This window comes from Frieseomelitta varia, unplaced genomic scaffold, assembly GCF_011392965.1.
Source record: "Frieseomelitta varia isolate USP_RPSP 00005682 unplaced genomic scaffold, Fvar_1.2 scaffold_923, whole genome shotgun sequence".
Taxonomy (NCBI): domain Eukaryota; kingdom Metazoa; phylum Arthropoda; class Insecta; order Hymenoptera; family Apidae; genus Frieseomelitta; species Frieseomelitta varia.
Window position 1 is genome coordinate 234,611 of NW_025110727.1, and position 16,214 is coordinate 250,824.

The 16,214-nt window shown below is 26.1% G+C and overlaps 2 protein-coding genes across 9 annotated transcripts; one reads left to right on the plus strand and one right to left on the minus strand.

Annotated features, from left to right (window-relative positions):
- The first annotated feature begins 552 nt into the window (after positions 1-552).
- On the plus strand, positions 553-12,080 carry LOC122537646 (multidrug resistance-associated protein 1). 8 transcript variants are annotated; one of them, XM_043670996.1, is made up of 24 exons: positions 559-758; positions 845-998; positions 1,280-1,579; positions 1,667-1,804; positions 1,891-2,004; positions 2,088-2,287; positions 2,410-2,430; positions 2,498-2,683; positions 2,763-3,396; positions 3,505-3,651; positions 3,731-3,815; positions 3,889-4,088; positions 4,167-4,668; positions 4,752-4,760; positions 5,240-5,417; positions 5,508-5,634; positions 5,740-5,959; positions 7,424-7,644; positions 9,701-9,881; positions 9,980-10,088; positions 10,180-10,306; positions 10,435-10,957; positions 11,045-11,291; positions 11,357-12,080. In XM_043670996.1, exons 2-24 carry the CDS (start codon positions 969-971, stop codon positions 11,469-11,471), a joined length of 4,614 nt encoding a protein of 1,537 aa, XP_043526931.1. In that variant the 5' UTR covers positions 559-758; positions 845-968; the 3' UTR covers positions 11,472-12,080. The 8 variants fall into 8 exon arrangements, with proteins under 8 accessions (XP_043526929.1, XP_043526933.1, XP_043526931.1 ...); XM_043670995.1 differs by having other exon boundaries at positions 865-998; XM_043670994.1 differs by lacking the exon at positions 7,424-7,644 and adding an exon at positions 8,799-9,019 and having other exon boundaries at positions 553-998.
- Positions 12,081-12,877: 797 nt separating this feature from the next.
- On the minus strand, positions 12,878-16,195 carry LOC122537639 (cleft lip and palate transmembrane protein 1 homolog). Its single transcript, XM_043670985.1, has 6 exons — positions 16,038-16,195; positions 15,117-15,698; positions 14,937-15,054; positions 14,657-14,860; positions 14,452-14,589; positions 12,878-14,372 (listed from the first exon to the last, which is right to left on the minus strand). Exons 1-6 carry the CDS (start codon positions 16,176-16,178, stop codon positions 13,612-13,614), a joined length of 1,944 nt encoding a protein of 647 aa, XP_043526920.1. The 5' UTR covers positions 16,179-16,195; the 3' UTR covers positions 12,878-13,611.
- Between the last annotated feature and the right edge of the window lie 19 nt (positions 16,196-16,214).

Genomic DNA, 16,214 nt, shown 5'->3' on the forward strand with positions numbered 1-16,214 from the left:
ATTATCTTAATGTACATTATTACATATTGATACAAATCATTTTCGAAAACGTATAGCTTATGTAAATTCAGAAAAGCATATCATTTAGATTTTCGTACTGGTATTCAATTGTACTTTTGAGGTTTAAATGAATATGAATTGTGAAAATTAATGTAATTTACATTTAATGCAAAATACTTTCATCAAAAGAAGTGTCATCTTTCGTGGATATTCCATTACAATATATATATATATATAGTTAGAGGATTAAAAAATAGATTATTTATTAGACTAAAGAATATGGTAATGTAAATGATTACATCATGACAATTCAGACGAATGAGCGTGATATACATATTTTGCATGAAATACATATTTTCGATTCTAAAAAGGAACAAAGATACATGATAATGTACGTGATGAGAAAGAATTATTGCGAAGATAAAAAACTAAATATATGATAATAAAAGTTACAATTGTGTCATATTTTATTATAAATATATTATTTTGTTAGTAACATGTATGTCATTTACAATTACACATTTTAGAAGTTTCTATCATTTTGTCAAATTTTTCATTTTTAATTGTGCCAACAATTTTTTCCTTTTCAAAAATTGAACCGTTATTTCAGAATTATGCGCATGTAATATAAGGAATGACGTAATGCGTCTTGATTGGGTAAATAAGCCAATGTTAAAATGTGAATCGGTCTCTATTCCGGGCTCAATTTACATTTGTTTGAGAAAGTGACTAGATAGTTGTGTATCAATTAGTTTTAGGTAAATATATAAGGCAATATATAATGTAATTGTATATTTCTTCAATTGAACATCTTCTAGTTGAATACAATCATTTATTGAAATAGAGTGATATCTGTTGTTCAAGTGTACAACATCTTATCTTGCTCAAGAAACCTATAAAAGGGTATCGACAGTATAGTCCCACTATATAACTGACGAAGAACTTATGTTTTTTTATAAAAGATCATTATGAATCAATTTTGCGGTACTGAGTTTTGGGTAAGAATTCATTCAATTCCTATTTCTATTGTCGATATGTTTTTGTTTTATTTCTAGCGTAAGATTTGTTAAAGTAAAATATATAGATTATATTATTTGAACACACATTTAATATAATATTTAATATAGAAGAATAAAGATCTTAAAATATATTATTGTTTTTAGCGATAAAATATATTGTTGTTTTAGCGAAATCGCGTATTTAAATTGAAAATGGAAACGTTACAATCTATAATATGTGCTTAGTGTAAATACTGTAATAATTTGTTTATATATTTTAGAACAAAAGCTTAACGTGGGATACAGATGATCCAGAGATCACAGAATGTTTTCAGAAAACTGTGTTAGTATGGGTGCCATGTGCATTTCTATGGCTATTCTCTGGAATAGAAATTTATTATTTCTTAAATAGTAAAAGCAAAAATATCCCATACACATGGTTATTTATCTCTAAACAAATACTCATAGTAGCATTGATTGTACTTAATATTGTTGACTTAGGAAGAGCTATACATAGAAGTACTTATGAGAAAGTTTATAATGTTGATTATTGTACACCAGTTATAAAAATTATTACATTTGTAAGTATTATTTATACATTATGAAAATAGTTTACTTATAAAAGATAAATACATGCTAGTAATATCATTTTCTTAATATCTTGATAGATTAAAGCAGGTACTTTAGTAATATATAATAAAAAATATGGAATGCGAACTTCTGGACTATTATTTTTATTTTGGTTTCTTCTTGCCATATGTGGAGCTATTCAATATAGAAGTTTATTAAGGTTATATATAAATAATGTATGTAATGACAAATTTAATAAATAATTAGTAAGTTGAAATTAAACATTTATTAATTTATTAATGTTTTTCACATTTTTTGTCAGAGTGAAGTTACTTATTCATTTGTATCCTACATGATACATTATCCAATAGTGATACTTTTATTCTTATTAAACTTCTTAGTTGATGCAGAACCTAAATATTCTAAATATCCAAAGGTAATTAAATATGTATTATTTTTTTCAATATCATGTTAGTGAAATAAAATATTACAATTCAATGCTTTATATTGTATTTGCAGGTTGAAAAGCCATGTCCAGAACAAAGATCTTCCTTCCCAGCAAAAATTTTTTTTACTTGGTTCGATTCAATGGCATGGAAAGGTTTTAAAACTCCTCTGGAAACTACAGATTTATGGTCAATAAATCCAGAAGATACAGCTAAAGAAATTGTACCTACATTTGATAAATATTGGAATAAAAGTTCACAAAAAAATAACAAGTGAGTGTGATATTTATGGATATTTAATATTAGAAAATGAGAACAAAATACTAGAATTAATAAAATTAAATAAATCGTATTATATATTAGTAATAAGGTATCAATTTATTTTTGCTAACAAGAGTATTTTGGACTTACTTTAGGTAAGTTAATTAAATCATTTATATAATTGAAGATATAAATATAAGCTTAATTTTTATTTGTGTTTAGTGTACAAAATACTAAAGCATCATTCAGAAAATCATCTGGACGAGTAGATTTTAATAATGAATATAAAAAAAAAACATCATCAGTTTTACCTCCTCTTTGCAAAGCTTTTGGTGCCACATTTTTATTTGGAGCTGCACTTAAGTTTGTGCAAGATATTATAACTTTTGCTAGTCCCCAAATATTGAAGTAAGTAAATTATAATGTTTCTTATTTTAAAAATTATTTAGTCATTAGTATCATAGTTATAATGATATTTTTAATATAGGTTGCTTATCGATTTTATTGATGGACATGAATCGCTATGGAAAGGCTATTTTTATGCGGTTTTACTTTTACTTACAGCCGTATTTCAAACATTAGTTTTATCCCAATATTTTCATCGTATGTTCTTAGTTGGTTTACGAATACGGACTGCTTTAATTGCAGCAATTTATCGGAAAGCATTGAGAATATCTAACTCTGCTAGAAAAGAATCAACAGTTGGTGAAATAGTAAATTTAATGTCTGTAGATGCACAAAGATTTATGGATTTAACGGCATATATAAATATGATTTGGTCTGCACCATTGCAAATAATCTTAGCACTATATTTTTTATGGGATATTTTGGGACCAGCTGTGCTTGCTGGATTAGCTGTTCTACTTATTCTCATTCCAATAAATGTCTTAATCACTAATAGACTTAAGACATTACAAATTAGACAAATGAAACATAAAGATGAAAGAGTTAAATTAATGAATGAAGTACTTAATGGTATAAAAGTATTGAAACTATATGCATGGGAACCTTCATTTGAGGAACAAATATTGAAAATACGTACAAAAGAAATTAAAGTACTTAAAGAAACAGCGTATCTTAATTCTGGAACAAGTTTTATCTGGTCTTTTGCACCTTTTTTAGTAAGTTCTTAAAATTAAATTATGTCGTTAAAGATGAAGGTGATTTTTATTTTTGTTTATTTTGCATTTTGTTTTTTTCATTTATTTTTTTCTTTTTTTTACAAATAGGTATCACTGGTGTCCTTCGCAACTTATATACTTATAGATGAAAATAATCGTTTAACTAGCAAAATTGCTTTTGTTTCACTCAGTCTTTTTAATATCTTAAGGTTTCCCCTTTCTATATTACCTATGATGATTGGTAACATGATTCAGGTAAATAGAAATTTCTTACATTAAATTACAGTGCATACAATTACAATTTTTCTTTTTTAATATAATATGTAATATATAGGCTTATGTTTCTGTAAAACGTATTAATAAATTCATGAATACAGAAGAGTTAGATCCAAATAATGTTCAACATGATCCATCTGAATGTAAGTTTCTAATGATTTTCATATATTTATGAATATTATGTACAAATATATCATATATATTAATGTAATGTAGCACACACATTATTAATCGAGAACGGCACCTTCACATGGGATTTAGAAAATATCGAAAGACCAACATTAAGAAATATTAATCTTCATGTAGAACAGGGTCAATTGATAGCTGTTGTTGGTACTGTAGGATCTGGAAAAAGTTCTCTTCTATCAGCTCTTCTTGGAGAAATGGATAAAATAAGTGGTAGAGTTAATACAAAAGTAAGTAATTTGTTACTTAAAGAATAAAATTTTTTAATATGAAAATTTTGTGTTATTGTTTGTTTGTCTTATATATAGGGTTCTATAGCATATGTATCTCAACAAGCATGGATTCAAAACGCCTCATTACAAGATAATGTTTTATTTGGAAAGTCACTGCATAAAAGTGTATATAATCGTGTGATTGAGTCATGTGCATTAAATCCAGATTTAAAAGTATTGCCCGCGGGTGATCAAACTGAAATTGGAGAAAAAGGAATAAATTTATCTGGTGGGCAAAAACAAAGAGTATCCTTGGCAAGAGCAGTGTATAATGATTCTGATATTTATTTTTTGGATGATCCATTGAGTGCAGTAGATTCACATGTTGGAAAACATATATTTGAAAACGTAATTGGCCCTAACGGTCTGCTTAAGAAGAAAACTCGAATACTTGTTACACATGGTATTACTTATTTACCGGAAGTTGATAACATTATTGTTCTCAAAGATGGTGAAATAACAGAAGTTGGAAGTTATAAACAACTTCTAGAGAAAAGGGGAGCCTTTTCTGAATTTTTAGTGCAACATCTTCAGGAAGGTATATATTACTTTTTTCAATTGTCTTAGTTTTTTCATTCAAATTTTATATTAATTTTTCATTATATTTTTTATGAATCTAAGTTGGAAATCGTAAGTCAGTGAAAAAAGTAATTACGATTCCTTTTTCTACTTCAATTTATGTGATTGTCCAGAAAATGGTTTATATTGCATTTGGCTTGTGATATTAGAGTATCAAGGATGTTAGTATTTTTTGCAATTTGCTAATATAACTTATCAGCCAGCTTGTAGCATAAAGTAATATTCAATACAATTTCGTTTTTTAGTAATAATTTCTTTATTCATAATTTCTTCTTTATTCAAAGAAGAAAGATACGCATGTAAGATTTTTCTTTATAATGCATGTTAAATTTGAGTTAGACTTAAATTAAAATGACTGGTATAATTCTTTTTGTAATTTATTAATTTATTTCTGAACTTTTGAAGTTAACAGCCTTGAATACACTTACAATTTTGTTATTTTAATGTAAGAGTGTATCCTATTATTTTTTAATTTCTTATTCTTTAATATGTTATGTTATTTTGTATTTTTTATGACACATTTGAAATAGTACACGCTGATGGGGAATCGGAAGCAGATCTACATGAAATTAAACAACACTTGGAATCAACAATAGGATCAAATGAACTGCAACAGAAATTAACAAGAGGTAGATCAAGACTGTCGGAAAGCCAAAGTGAGTCTAGTTCGATAGCTGATAGAAGATCTCTAAATGGTTCGTTAAAAAGGTAAAATTGTAATATATTATTATATTTATATAAAAATATTCAATATTATTTATGTTATGCAGAATGTAATATTTTTTATTAATTTTTTAGACAGTATTCTACAAGTAGTCAACAATCTGGCATTTACGAAAATAGCAATAAAATGAAAGAAACGAAATTATTACCTCCAAAACTAGGAGAAAAATTAATAGAAGTGGAAAAAACTGAGACCGGAAGTGTAAGTTTAAATCTACTATTTCTCTTATTTAAAAAAAATAGTAAAAAATAGTATAAAAAAATTATTGGAAAAAATATGATTTTATGTATTATTTTTGCTATCAAGGTTAAATGGCGAGTTTACTCTCACTACTTCAAATCCATTGGTTGGTTTTTATCGATATTGACTATTATAATGAACGCTATTTTTCAAGGATTTAGTATTGGTTCAAATGCTTGGCTCAGTGTATGGTCAGACAGTAATTTGACAAATTACAATGATACAGTTAATCAAGTTGAACAAAATATGTATCTTGGAGTTTATGCTGGACTTGGTCTTGGTCAAGGTATGTTTTTGAAAATTTACAGTTCTTCGTTTATCAATATATATTAGAATTTCACAAAAAAAAATTGTATAAGGTAAGCCTATCTTTCTTAAGTATGTATCCGAAATACAGTGACTGTCTTTTTTATTATAAATTGAATATTGCTTGAAAGGCATGTTCCTTTACAGATTACACAGTTTTGGGGCACTTAATTTTAATTTTAAATCATGATAATAAAAAGATGTGTTCGTACAAATATGTGACTAACTGTTTATGTATTAACATTATAAATCATTGTTTTTTTTTAAATACTTTATTTAAAATTACGCATTAATTAAAACTAAAATACTAACGAAATCTCACTGGTGTTAAAATATTAAAATGTTAGTGCGAGTGAGGTTTGCTGTGTCAATAGAATATTTATAAATAAAATAAAGCTTTGTAGAGATATATGTTAAATGCAATTGTTTTAATTATATTATTTTCCAAATTAATTTTTATTTCGCATGTACTTGTTTATTTTATTAACTCATTAATTTACATGTATGTATAAGCTCATGCAATATTTATGTATAATATTTGAGCATGAAGTAGATAAATAACAAAGCTTTTTATTACCTACACATTAAAATATATAGATTTCTATTTTTTATATTTTTAAATTTTCATACTTATTATAACCGAATTATTATTGAAAATGCAAGTATATTTATTTTTTGTATACAAATAAGTATATATCCTTATATTTTGATCTAGTCAAGTTGAATCATTAATAATATCAACATGCTATATCATTTTCTCATACTAATAGTACAATAATTAATCACGAATATATTTTATCCATTATTTGCATAAAAAAGAAGATAAGTATTATCCAGTGTTATTTCTTGTATTATAATGTATTATAATTCCTTATCAAATTCTAATACTGCATTATTTTAGGAAAAACAAAAATATAATCATATTTTATTAACAATTATTTTATTATGTCTACTAACATTAATATAACAAGTAAATATTGGATCAATTGGTTAAAAATATCGATGTAGAAATTCAAAAATTGATATCTAAAGTTTAGAATATAATAAGAATTTGTTTAAAGAAATAACTAGCAATTAAAAATAATAACAATTGCACGTTTATCAATTAATCTATGTTACTTAATTAATTCTGTTAGGAAAAATAAATTTACATCTCTTATGTTAGGATTTATTCATATTCTGTTAATATATGCTATAATAATCAGTATTCTTTAATTATAAATGCACCTCAATACATGTGTGACTGCAGAAAGGAACTTGCACATGGTACAATATTAAGCAGATGGTGAGCAATAACGAAAATCAATATTATTGCTAACAAAAATTAATTTTTTATTTTCATTTATAATGTATGTGAAATGCAAATATTGCAAGAACTGATGCAGTCCCTGATATATAATTGTCAAGTTTAATGATATACCAAAGTTCTCACCAATCGTTGTAGGCGTGACAGTGCTTGGAGGAGCGTTAATCTTGGCAAAAGGAACAATACGCGCTTCCGTGAATCTCTTCGAGAGTACGTTGCAACGTGTTCTCCGGAACCCAATGTCATTCTTTGACAAAACTCCAACCGGTCGAATTCTTAATCGACTCTCTAAAGACACTGATGTCATTGATAATACGCTGCCATCCATACTGCGTTCTTGGATTGCTTGCCTCTTTGGGGTATGATATTTTCAAGTTGTAAATACTGTGCTTAACAAATTCTAAATCTCATAGAAAATTATAAATTAAGTTTATATCCACTTACGCAGTGGTTATATTTAATAATGATTCTAATTATTTATATATTTATACTATTTTGTAAATTTTCAACTAAAAGATATAAGCTTTTTAAATTAAAAAGGATTATAAAAATAAAATATAAATATTTGCATGCTTATACAAGTTAAAAAGTTTCGTGCGCCAATTAATTGGAAAAGAAAATATTTCAATTCATTAACATTATTATAATAATTAATCAATAGTTATTTTACTCATGAAAGTATATTAACTTATTGGACAAATTAGTTAAAATATATTTTAAATTTTATTTATAATTGACAGAATAGAGTTTATTTTTATATTTGAAGATAGATAAGATCTTTATGATTCATGACCATATTTTCCTTAATATAATAAAATAGGTTGTCTTGTGACTGTATTTTATTAATATTTATAAGTAATATATTATTTATTGAAATGTTAATATATATTTTATTCTATTGAAATTTGATTATGTTAATTTATTAATGTTGCGATCTTATACAAATTTTAATTAACAATATAAATATAAATTTCAGTATTAATAGTTGATACAGTCACTAACAATCTATGATATAAAAAGTTACAGAATAATAATAACATCATTAGTAAGGTAATGGACACAATTATACAATTAATGTTTTTATAAAAAAGTAATTGCTTATGCTTCAAAGAATGTATCAAATATGGAAACCTCTGTTTGCTTAATTTGCTTCTGTATTGTTTTATTATTTGTGCCTGGCATGCTTTTCCACAGCAAACTTCACCCCCTCGCATAACATGAGACAGAATAGTATTTTTAATTTTTTCGTATTATAAACTTATAGTTATTAAAAAATATAGAAGGAATAAACTTCTATTTGTTTATGCATATTAGAAGTGAATAGCGCTTCTTATTATATGATAAATATTTCGAATAAAAATTCACAGTAGTAATGAACAATTTGTAACGAAAAGTATTAAATGAAAAATGATGTACAGAATGTCTTAGATTTTTTAAATTTTGGCCATATTTGTACCATTTAGAATTTTCTCAAAATGGTTACAATGAAAGCAAATCATGTCTGATGTTGTAGCGATGGCGAGTTTTTTCTGCGATTTGGCACCGCAGCTGGGTTGCTGGCTAGCTGCTCGCCAGATGCACATAATGATGCTGCGTGCTGTGATGCGTGCTCCATTGACCTTCTTTGATACGACTCCTACTGGTCGTATTATCTCCAGGTTTGCTAAAGACGTCGATGTACTGGACACATCTCTTCCTCAACAAATTTCCGATAGCATCTATTGTTTGTTTGAGGTAATTTTTGGAAATACCTGAACCAAATTAAGGTGACTGTTATTATTTCCTTTCTATAATTCATTCATAATTCATTGAACGCTCAAATACCTCTATTTCATAAGAGGGTTGGTATTCCCTGTATGAATACATCTTAATCACTTATTCATTCTGTAATTTTATATCAAACGATGTGTTGCAGTTACATTATTTTAATTGTAATTCTTCAATAAATATTAAATAGTTCATAAAGATATGTAGTTCTAAATAATGTGGTGTACAAATATTGTACAATTGTAAAGTATAATTGTGTCCGTTCCAATAAATTTATTGTGTTAAAATTAGTGAATATGGAAAAAGTATGCCTGTAGTAGAAAATGCTGGTGCAAATGTTCATTAATTGAAATGAATATGATTTTATGTTCAATTGTGTATTAATATGGGTGCTTCATCTAAGAATTTGCATGATCATTAATTCATAAATTCTTTGTTTTAAAGTTGAACTATTTTATGGTTGTATACGCGTGTGATTGTTTATATGTATTTGTTATATATATATATATAATATATATTGTTATAAATATATATAATATATATATAATTGTTTGTTTTTGTATTTTCATGCTTTTAATTTTTTGAATGAAAACTGAATTTATACTAAATAGATACTTACACAGAACTGACTGAATCTTTACATTACAGGTCATAGCCACTTTAGTGGTTATAAGTGTTAGTACACCAGAATTTATAGCAATTATAGTACCAATAAGTGTAATTTATTATTTTGTTCAACGTTTCTATGTTGCATCTTCAAGACAATTGAAACGTTTAGAATCTGTTTCAAGATCTCCTATATATTCACATTTCAGTGAAACAGTTTCTGGTATGTAAAATATTAATTTTACTATTGAATTTATATAGTAATTAAATGACAAAAATAGTTAATTGTATATAATAGTTAATACATATTTAATTTATTAGGAGCACAAATGATTAGAGCATTTGGAGTGCAAAATCGATTTATCGAAGAATCTGAAAGTAAAGTAGATTTCAATCAAATGTGCTATTATCCTAGCATAATTGCAAACAGGTATGAATTTTTCCTCAAAATTCTAAAAATTCAAATTAATATTGAAGTTAAGATAATTGTACGAAATGTGATTCATTGTGTTTTATTACAGATGGTTGGCAGTACGTTTAGAAATGGTAGGAAATTTAATTATTTTCTTTTCTGCATTATTTGCTGTATTAAGTAGAGACACTATAAAATCTGGTGTAGTTGGTCTTTCTGTCAGTTATGCTTTACAAGTAAGTTATAAATAAAATATCAGATACAAGATATATTATAAATAACACACATTATATATAAATACCAAGTAATATGTAAATATTGATTAACTTGATTTTAAAACAAATTTTTATAAAAATTATTTTAGATTACGCAAACACTGAATTGGTTAGTACGAATGACTTCTGACGTTGAAACTAATATAGTAGCTGTAGAAAGAATAAAAGAATATGGAGAAACTCCTCAAGAGGCAGTATGGAAAAATCCAGATTGTACACCACCTAAAGAATGGCCTGTGCAAGGGCGAGTAGAATTTAAAGATTACAAAGTTCGTTATAGGGAAGGTTTAGACTTTGTACTTTGTGGGTTATCGTTTTCTGTTAATGGAGGAGAAAAAGTTGGCATCGTCGGTAGAACCGGTGCTGGAAAATCATCTTTAACATTAGCTTTATTTAGAATAATAGAAGCAGCCGATGGAAAAATCATTATCGATGACATTGATATTGCTAAATTGGGACTTCATGATCTAAGATCTAGATTAACTATTATTCCTCAAGATCCTGTATTATTCTCAGGAAGTTTAAGAATAAATTTAGATCCTTTTAATTCTTATTCCGACGATGAAGTTTGGAGAGCTTTGGAACATGCACATCTTAAATGCTTTATAAAAAGTGAATATCATTTTATTGATAAAATAAAAAATTTTATTGAAAATGTAGAAAAATTACATAAAAAATTTAATACTTTTTACATTTTAGCTTTGCCAAATGGTCTTTTATATGAATTATCAGAAGGCGGAGAAAATTTAAGTATAGGTCAACGACAATTAATATGTTTAGCAAGAGCATTGCTTCGAAAAACAAAAGTATTAATTCTCGATGAAGCAACAGCTTCGGTTGATTTGGAAACTGATGATTTAATTCAAAGAACAATTAGACAAGAGTTTAAAGATTGCACAATTCTTACAATAGCTCATAGACTTAATACAATTCTTGATTCAGACAGGTACGTTTTATAAAATAAAATTATTTATAAGTAATAATTAATATTAAATGAAAAATCTTTAATAGGGTCATTGTTCTGGATAATGGGCGCATTGTGGAATATGATTCTCCAGAGTCATTACTACATAATTCAACTAGTTTGTTCAATAGTATAGCTAAAGATGCAGGCCTTGTTACATAAATAAAATGCATATCGTAAATATTATACAAGCAATGAAACAATGATAATTTTTAATCTATGAATATATACTAACAAAAAAGAAATATAGCAATTTGTTTATATAGAAAAAGGCAAAGACTATGCTTAAACTTAAAAGAATCGAAAATTTTGTAGAGCAACATTTTTCAGTCAAATCTTACACCATTTTTAAATAATGTCAAGTGTAGCCCATTTGTAAAATAGTACGGATGTCCGTTACTTAAAGTACTGCCATTTTAGCAACATACGTTGTGCTGAGTAGCAACAATTTTTAAATGTGTGTGTATATATATATATATTGTTTTAATAATTTAGCTTGCATTTCAAGCTTACACATTTAATTTTACACAATTTAAACAGCGTACAAAATACAACAGTATTGTTTAGTTTACTTTTATTTCCATTAAAATTTATTATACTCGCATTGTCCTACTTTTATTTTACATCACAAAAGTTAAATATAAATATGTGGCATTATTTACGTTTGCTGTTGATTCTTCCTTGTTAAAATTGTTACTTAACTCTGTACTGTTTGACAAATATGATGCATCTCCAAACTGTGTAAATAGTATCCTTTAATATTTATGAATTTAAAAAAAAAATAAAAGATTACAATTTTATATAATACATGAAAATTTTGTATTGTTTAATATTAATTCTTGCATTTTTATTGTTTAATATTAATTCTTCAAATATTATAAATTGTTTATATTTTATATATATATTGTATACCAACTGAATAGATAATAGATTTCAGTAATACAATGCAATATATGAAACAACCTAGTAAAAAGAATAATTAAATTTTGTTTTGTTTGTGATTTGTCATACCTTATTTATCATACTTATAAATATTTAGAACATTTTACTCGATAAAAATTGTATTTTTAATATTATATTTTATTATTTTTAACTACTTTTAATAATTATTTCAAGTAAATACTTATCTGAATATAATTACAATTGGTATAGCATTAAATAAAATACCATGAAGAAATTCATGGATAGTATTTCATAAATATATATTATGTATATATGTGTGTGTGCGTGCGTACATGCGTGCATGTGTGTGCGCGTGATTAATTTGTACTTTAAATTGCCTTTAAATCTATGTTACATTGTAATTTTCATAGCACATTTGTATAAAAAAAATTCGTCACTTGATTCAGAAGTATTATTATTTTATCTCCTGGTTAAATTCAAATATTTTAATAAAATAATTCATAACTGAATTTAGTAATACCAATATTTATTTTCGAAAATTAATTAAAATAATATATCAGTAAATCGTATAAAAATAAAATAACTTTTATTTGTTTTTTCCTTTTTATTAATTTTCTTCATAAATATAATATTTTATTGCCGGTAATTATGACAAAATTAAATGTTTGTTGACGATGATTTATTAGAAACAATAATTATAATTTTGTCTAAGATTTGTCTAACTTAAATTTTGTCTAACAATTTTTAACATATTCATATAAATATATTTAGAATTAGCTATTTTTTTCAAAACTGTTTGACAAAACTTAATGCATACATAGGTAACAGCAAACAAAATATTTGATGCCAGACTTGGTGCCAGACTATGATGTACATGTACAAAATATATTTTTTATTTAAATTATTCATGAAAATATGCATCTGTAATCCAGATTATTCCATATATATAGATATATGTATGAACAATTCATAGCTTAAAATATTTTTAAACATTCAAATAAATTTCATATTTGTTTGATTTGATATAGAATGATAACAATTGTTACAAAAGATTGAAATATAAACGAAACGAAAATATAAGTTTAAATCAAAGCGTGATAACAATTGTTTGTTAAAAAGAGCACATATTCATATCATTCTTTACAACTGTATTAAATTTTTTCTGATATTTTGCCAATTGCAATAAACAATGATATTCTTATTCAAGTACATCAATGTCTTTGCGAGGCTTTTCAATTGGCTAGATCTTAAAACCAAAAGAATATATACATACACACGTAGTTATATCAAAGTCACAAAGGCATTAATGCGTATAGATATATCCTTTGGTACTAATAAATTTATTAATTTGAGATAAAGTTTGAATAATATATTTAGTGCTAACATTATGTACCAGACATTACTCGTTCTTTTTATTTATTTCATTTTTTGGACGATCTTTGATAGATTCTTGTTTTTTATCTTTAGTTATTTTAGCTTCCATTTCGCCAGAAAAACCAAATTCGTTTACTCTGGTATGATCAGTTTTGTATATCCATCTTTGGTATAAAAATATAAAGAAAACGATATCATCACGGAAGCAACCAATTCTATATAGTGTTGGCATTTTTATAACAAATGCAAAAATATCATCAATAAACGTATTTAAAAATTTGTAAGACATCATACGCCATGGAAGATGTGCCACGCTTTTTAATTTATAATTAATAAATAGTTGTGGTGTCATCATAATAAATCCAAACGTTAATAAAAATCCATAGAGCATACTGAGAACCCAAGAATACCATCCTTTATGTTCTAAATACATCAATGAATAAATTGCATATCCTCCTAAAAGAGGATAAAGAGTCCATGATAAATATTTAAAAGCAAGTCTATCATATTCTTTTGTGGAAGATTCTACATATGACCCTTTATCATGGAAACTTATTTTTGGGAAGATACCAAGTATTTTTAAGTTTTTATCAACGGTAATATTCACGACCTTATTAATTTTCCATACTTCTATGCATAAACCTATTGCACAACTAATCCGAACTACTGTGTTTGTTTCATTATCAAGAACATACAATAAAACAATCAATGACTGAAAAACATTGAAAAATACAGATCGAACTGACAGTCCTTCCAATGAATTACGGTTGTTCCAGAATTGTATATCTGAAAAAATATGTAATAAAGCATTTCAAGATTATAATTAGCTATTTGCAAATAATAAATTATTTATCTTATACTTTACCATTTTTAAATGCTAAAAATTCAAATACACTGTGTAATACTGATACAATTATAGTCAGACCTAAGAGGTAAGGATTAGTTTCCAATAATGCTTCTTTCAAAGTATCTTGATCATTATCATCTTCATCTGTTGAATCTCCTATGTAAAATATTAGTAAAAAATTATATTTGTACTCACGATTAATATTATTGATAAAATAACATACCCATAAGTGACGATGTCCATTTATTTCTCATTGTTTGAGCTGCATAAATCTGCCACTTAAATAATGAAAGCGGCTGATAAGTTAATCTAAGTTCAAGTTCTTTTATAGTATCATTTAATGGTTGATAGTCTCTTTGCATATTCCAAAAATCATTCATATATATTACAGGCTTATAGAATTTTTCACCAGGTAGAAAGTGAATATCTATTAAAAAATAATATACATATATATTAATCATATACATATAAAAAAATTTAAAAATATATCACCAAAAACTCACATGTATCTAAAGGTGAAGCTACTTGACCATACACCCAATTAGTATGATCTGTTACTAAATTAATAGTTAAATTCGGATGCCAATGTGATAAATATTCTTGATTCATTAATTCTGCTTTCTACAATGAATATTTATCTGTAACTTCATACATGTATAAAACAAATTACAATGCGTACACACCTCGATTTCTTCTTTACTTGCAGTAGTCTCACCAGTTAATAGATTATGCTTCTTCTGATATTTAACTTTTTTGAATTTATTTAACATTTTTCTAGAGTATGACATATAATCTCCTGCGTAATTATTTTTTCCAACTTTGGGATTTGGAGACTTTCCACTTTTAGTAACATATATATGAAGGTATATGGATCCATTATTTTTTAATTGATCAGATGGAACAAATTTATAATTTTTAATCTTTGATCCATCTTTAAATGGTCCACTGTACCAATCTCCATATATCAATCCTTGTTCTAACCATACTAATGTTCTTGGATCGTCAAACTGCCTAAAATTCTCTGATTCCGATAAATAAACATGCATGTCAAATAATGTCCCATTCTCAAATATATTTACAGCTTGCAAATGTGCTGGATTTATAACACCAGGAAATTGAGAATTGTCAGTTTGAAGTCGTCTGAATAGATGACTAATACAATAAATGATGAGGGCACGTATAATTAATGATTTTGTTATTGCAAAAAATGATTCTAGACGTGATGGTTGATATTTTTTCCTTTGTTCGTCAATTTCTGCATTCACCTATGTATAAATAAAAGAAAATGTAAGTTTTTATGAAAGAGCTCTGACGAACTTCTGGTGAAAAAATTTGCGATATCATCCTCAGACAAAACAGGTTGTAGCGGTTATTTACATTACGTTTATTATATCGCTAAACGTCATTTATATATCATTGATAAATTTGTCAATTTAGTAAATTATAAAAATAAATGTTTTTATGATGTTTCTGGTGAAGGTAGCGTGTGAAAAGATAACGAAACTAAACTCATTAATTTCGGTAAAGTTATCAATAAATATTCCCAAGGGATAAAATAAATTATAAAATAGGAAAATATGTAAAACAATATATAATTAACACACATTTCTTTCCTCGTTGTTCTCTGTAGAAACTAACTCTCCATTTTGTCGATTGTTATCCATATTTTCTTTGATATTTAATTCCTTACGATCGTGATTATCATTTTCAGCACCCACCATTTTTGTGTTCGGATTGTTTCTCATGTATCCTCTTTACAGTTCCAGAGGGAGTTGCATGTA

Coding starts and splice junctions, on each gene's coding strand:
- LOC122537639 (XM_043670985.1), bottom strand. CDS start 16,178: ATGAGAAACAATCCGAACACAAAAATGGTGGGTGCTGAAAATGATAAT. Junction 15,055..15,116: donor CAAGTAAAGAAGAAATCGAG/GTGTGTACGCAT, acceptor TATTCATTGTAG/AAAGCAGAATTAATGAATCA. Junction 14,590..14,656: donor ATGGACATCGTCACTTATGG/GTATGTTATTTT, acceptor TATTTTACATAG/GAGATTCAACAGATGAAGAT.
- LOC122537646 (XM_043670994.1), top strand. CDS start 969: ATGAATCAATTTTGCGGTACTGAGTTTTGG. Junction 2,288..2,409: donor AGTTCACAAAAAAATAACAA/GTGAGTGTGATA, acceptor TTTGCTAACAAG/AGTATTTTGGACTTACTTTA. Junction 4,089..4,166: donor GTGGTAGAGTTAATACAAAA/GTAAGTAATTTG, acceptor TCTTATATATAG/GGTTCTATAGCATATGTATC.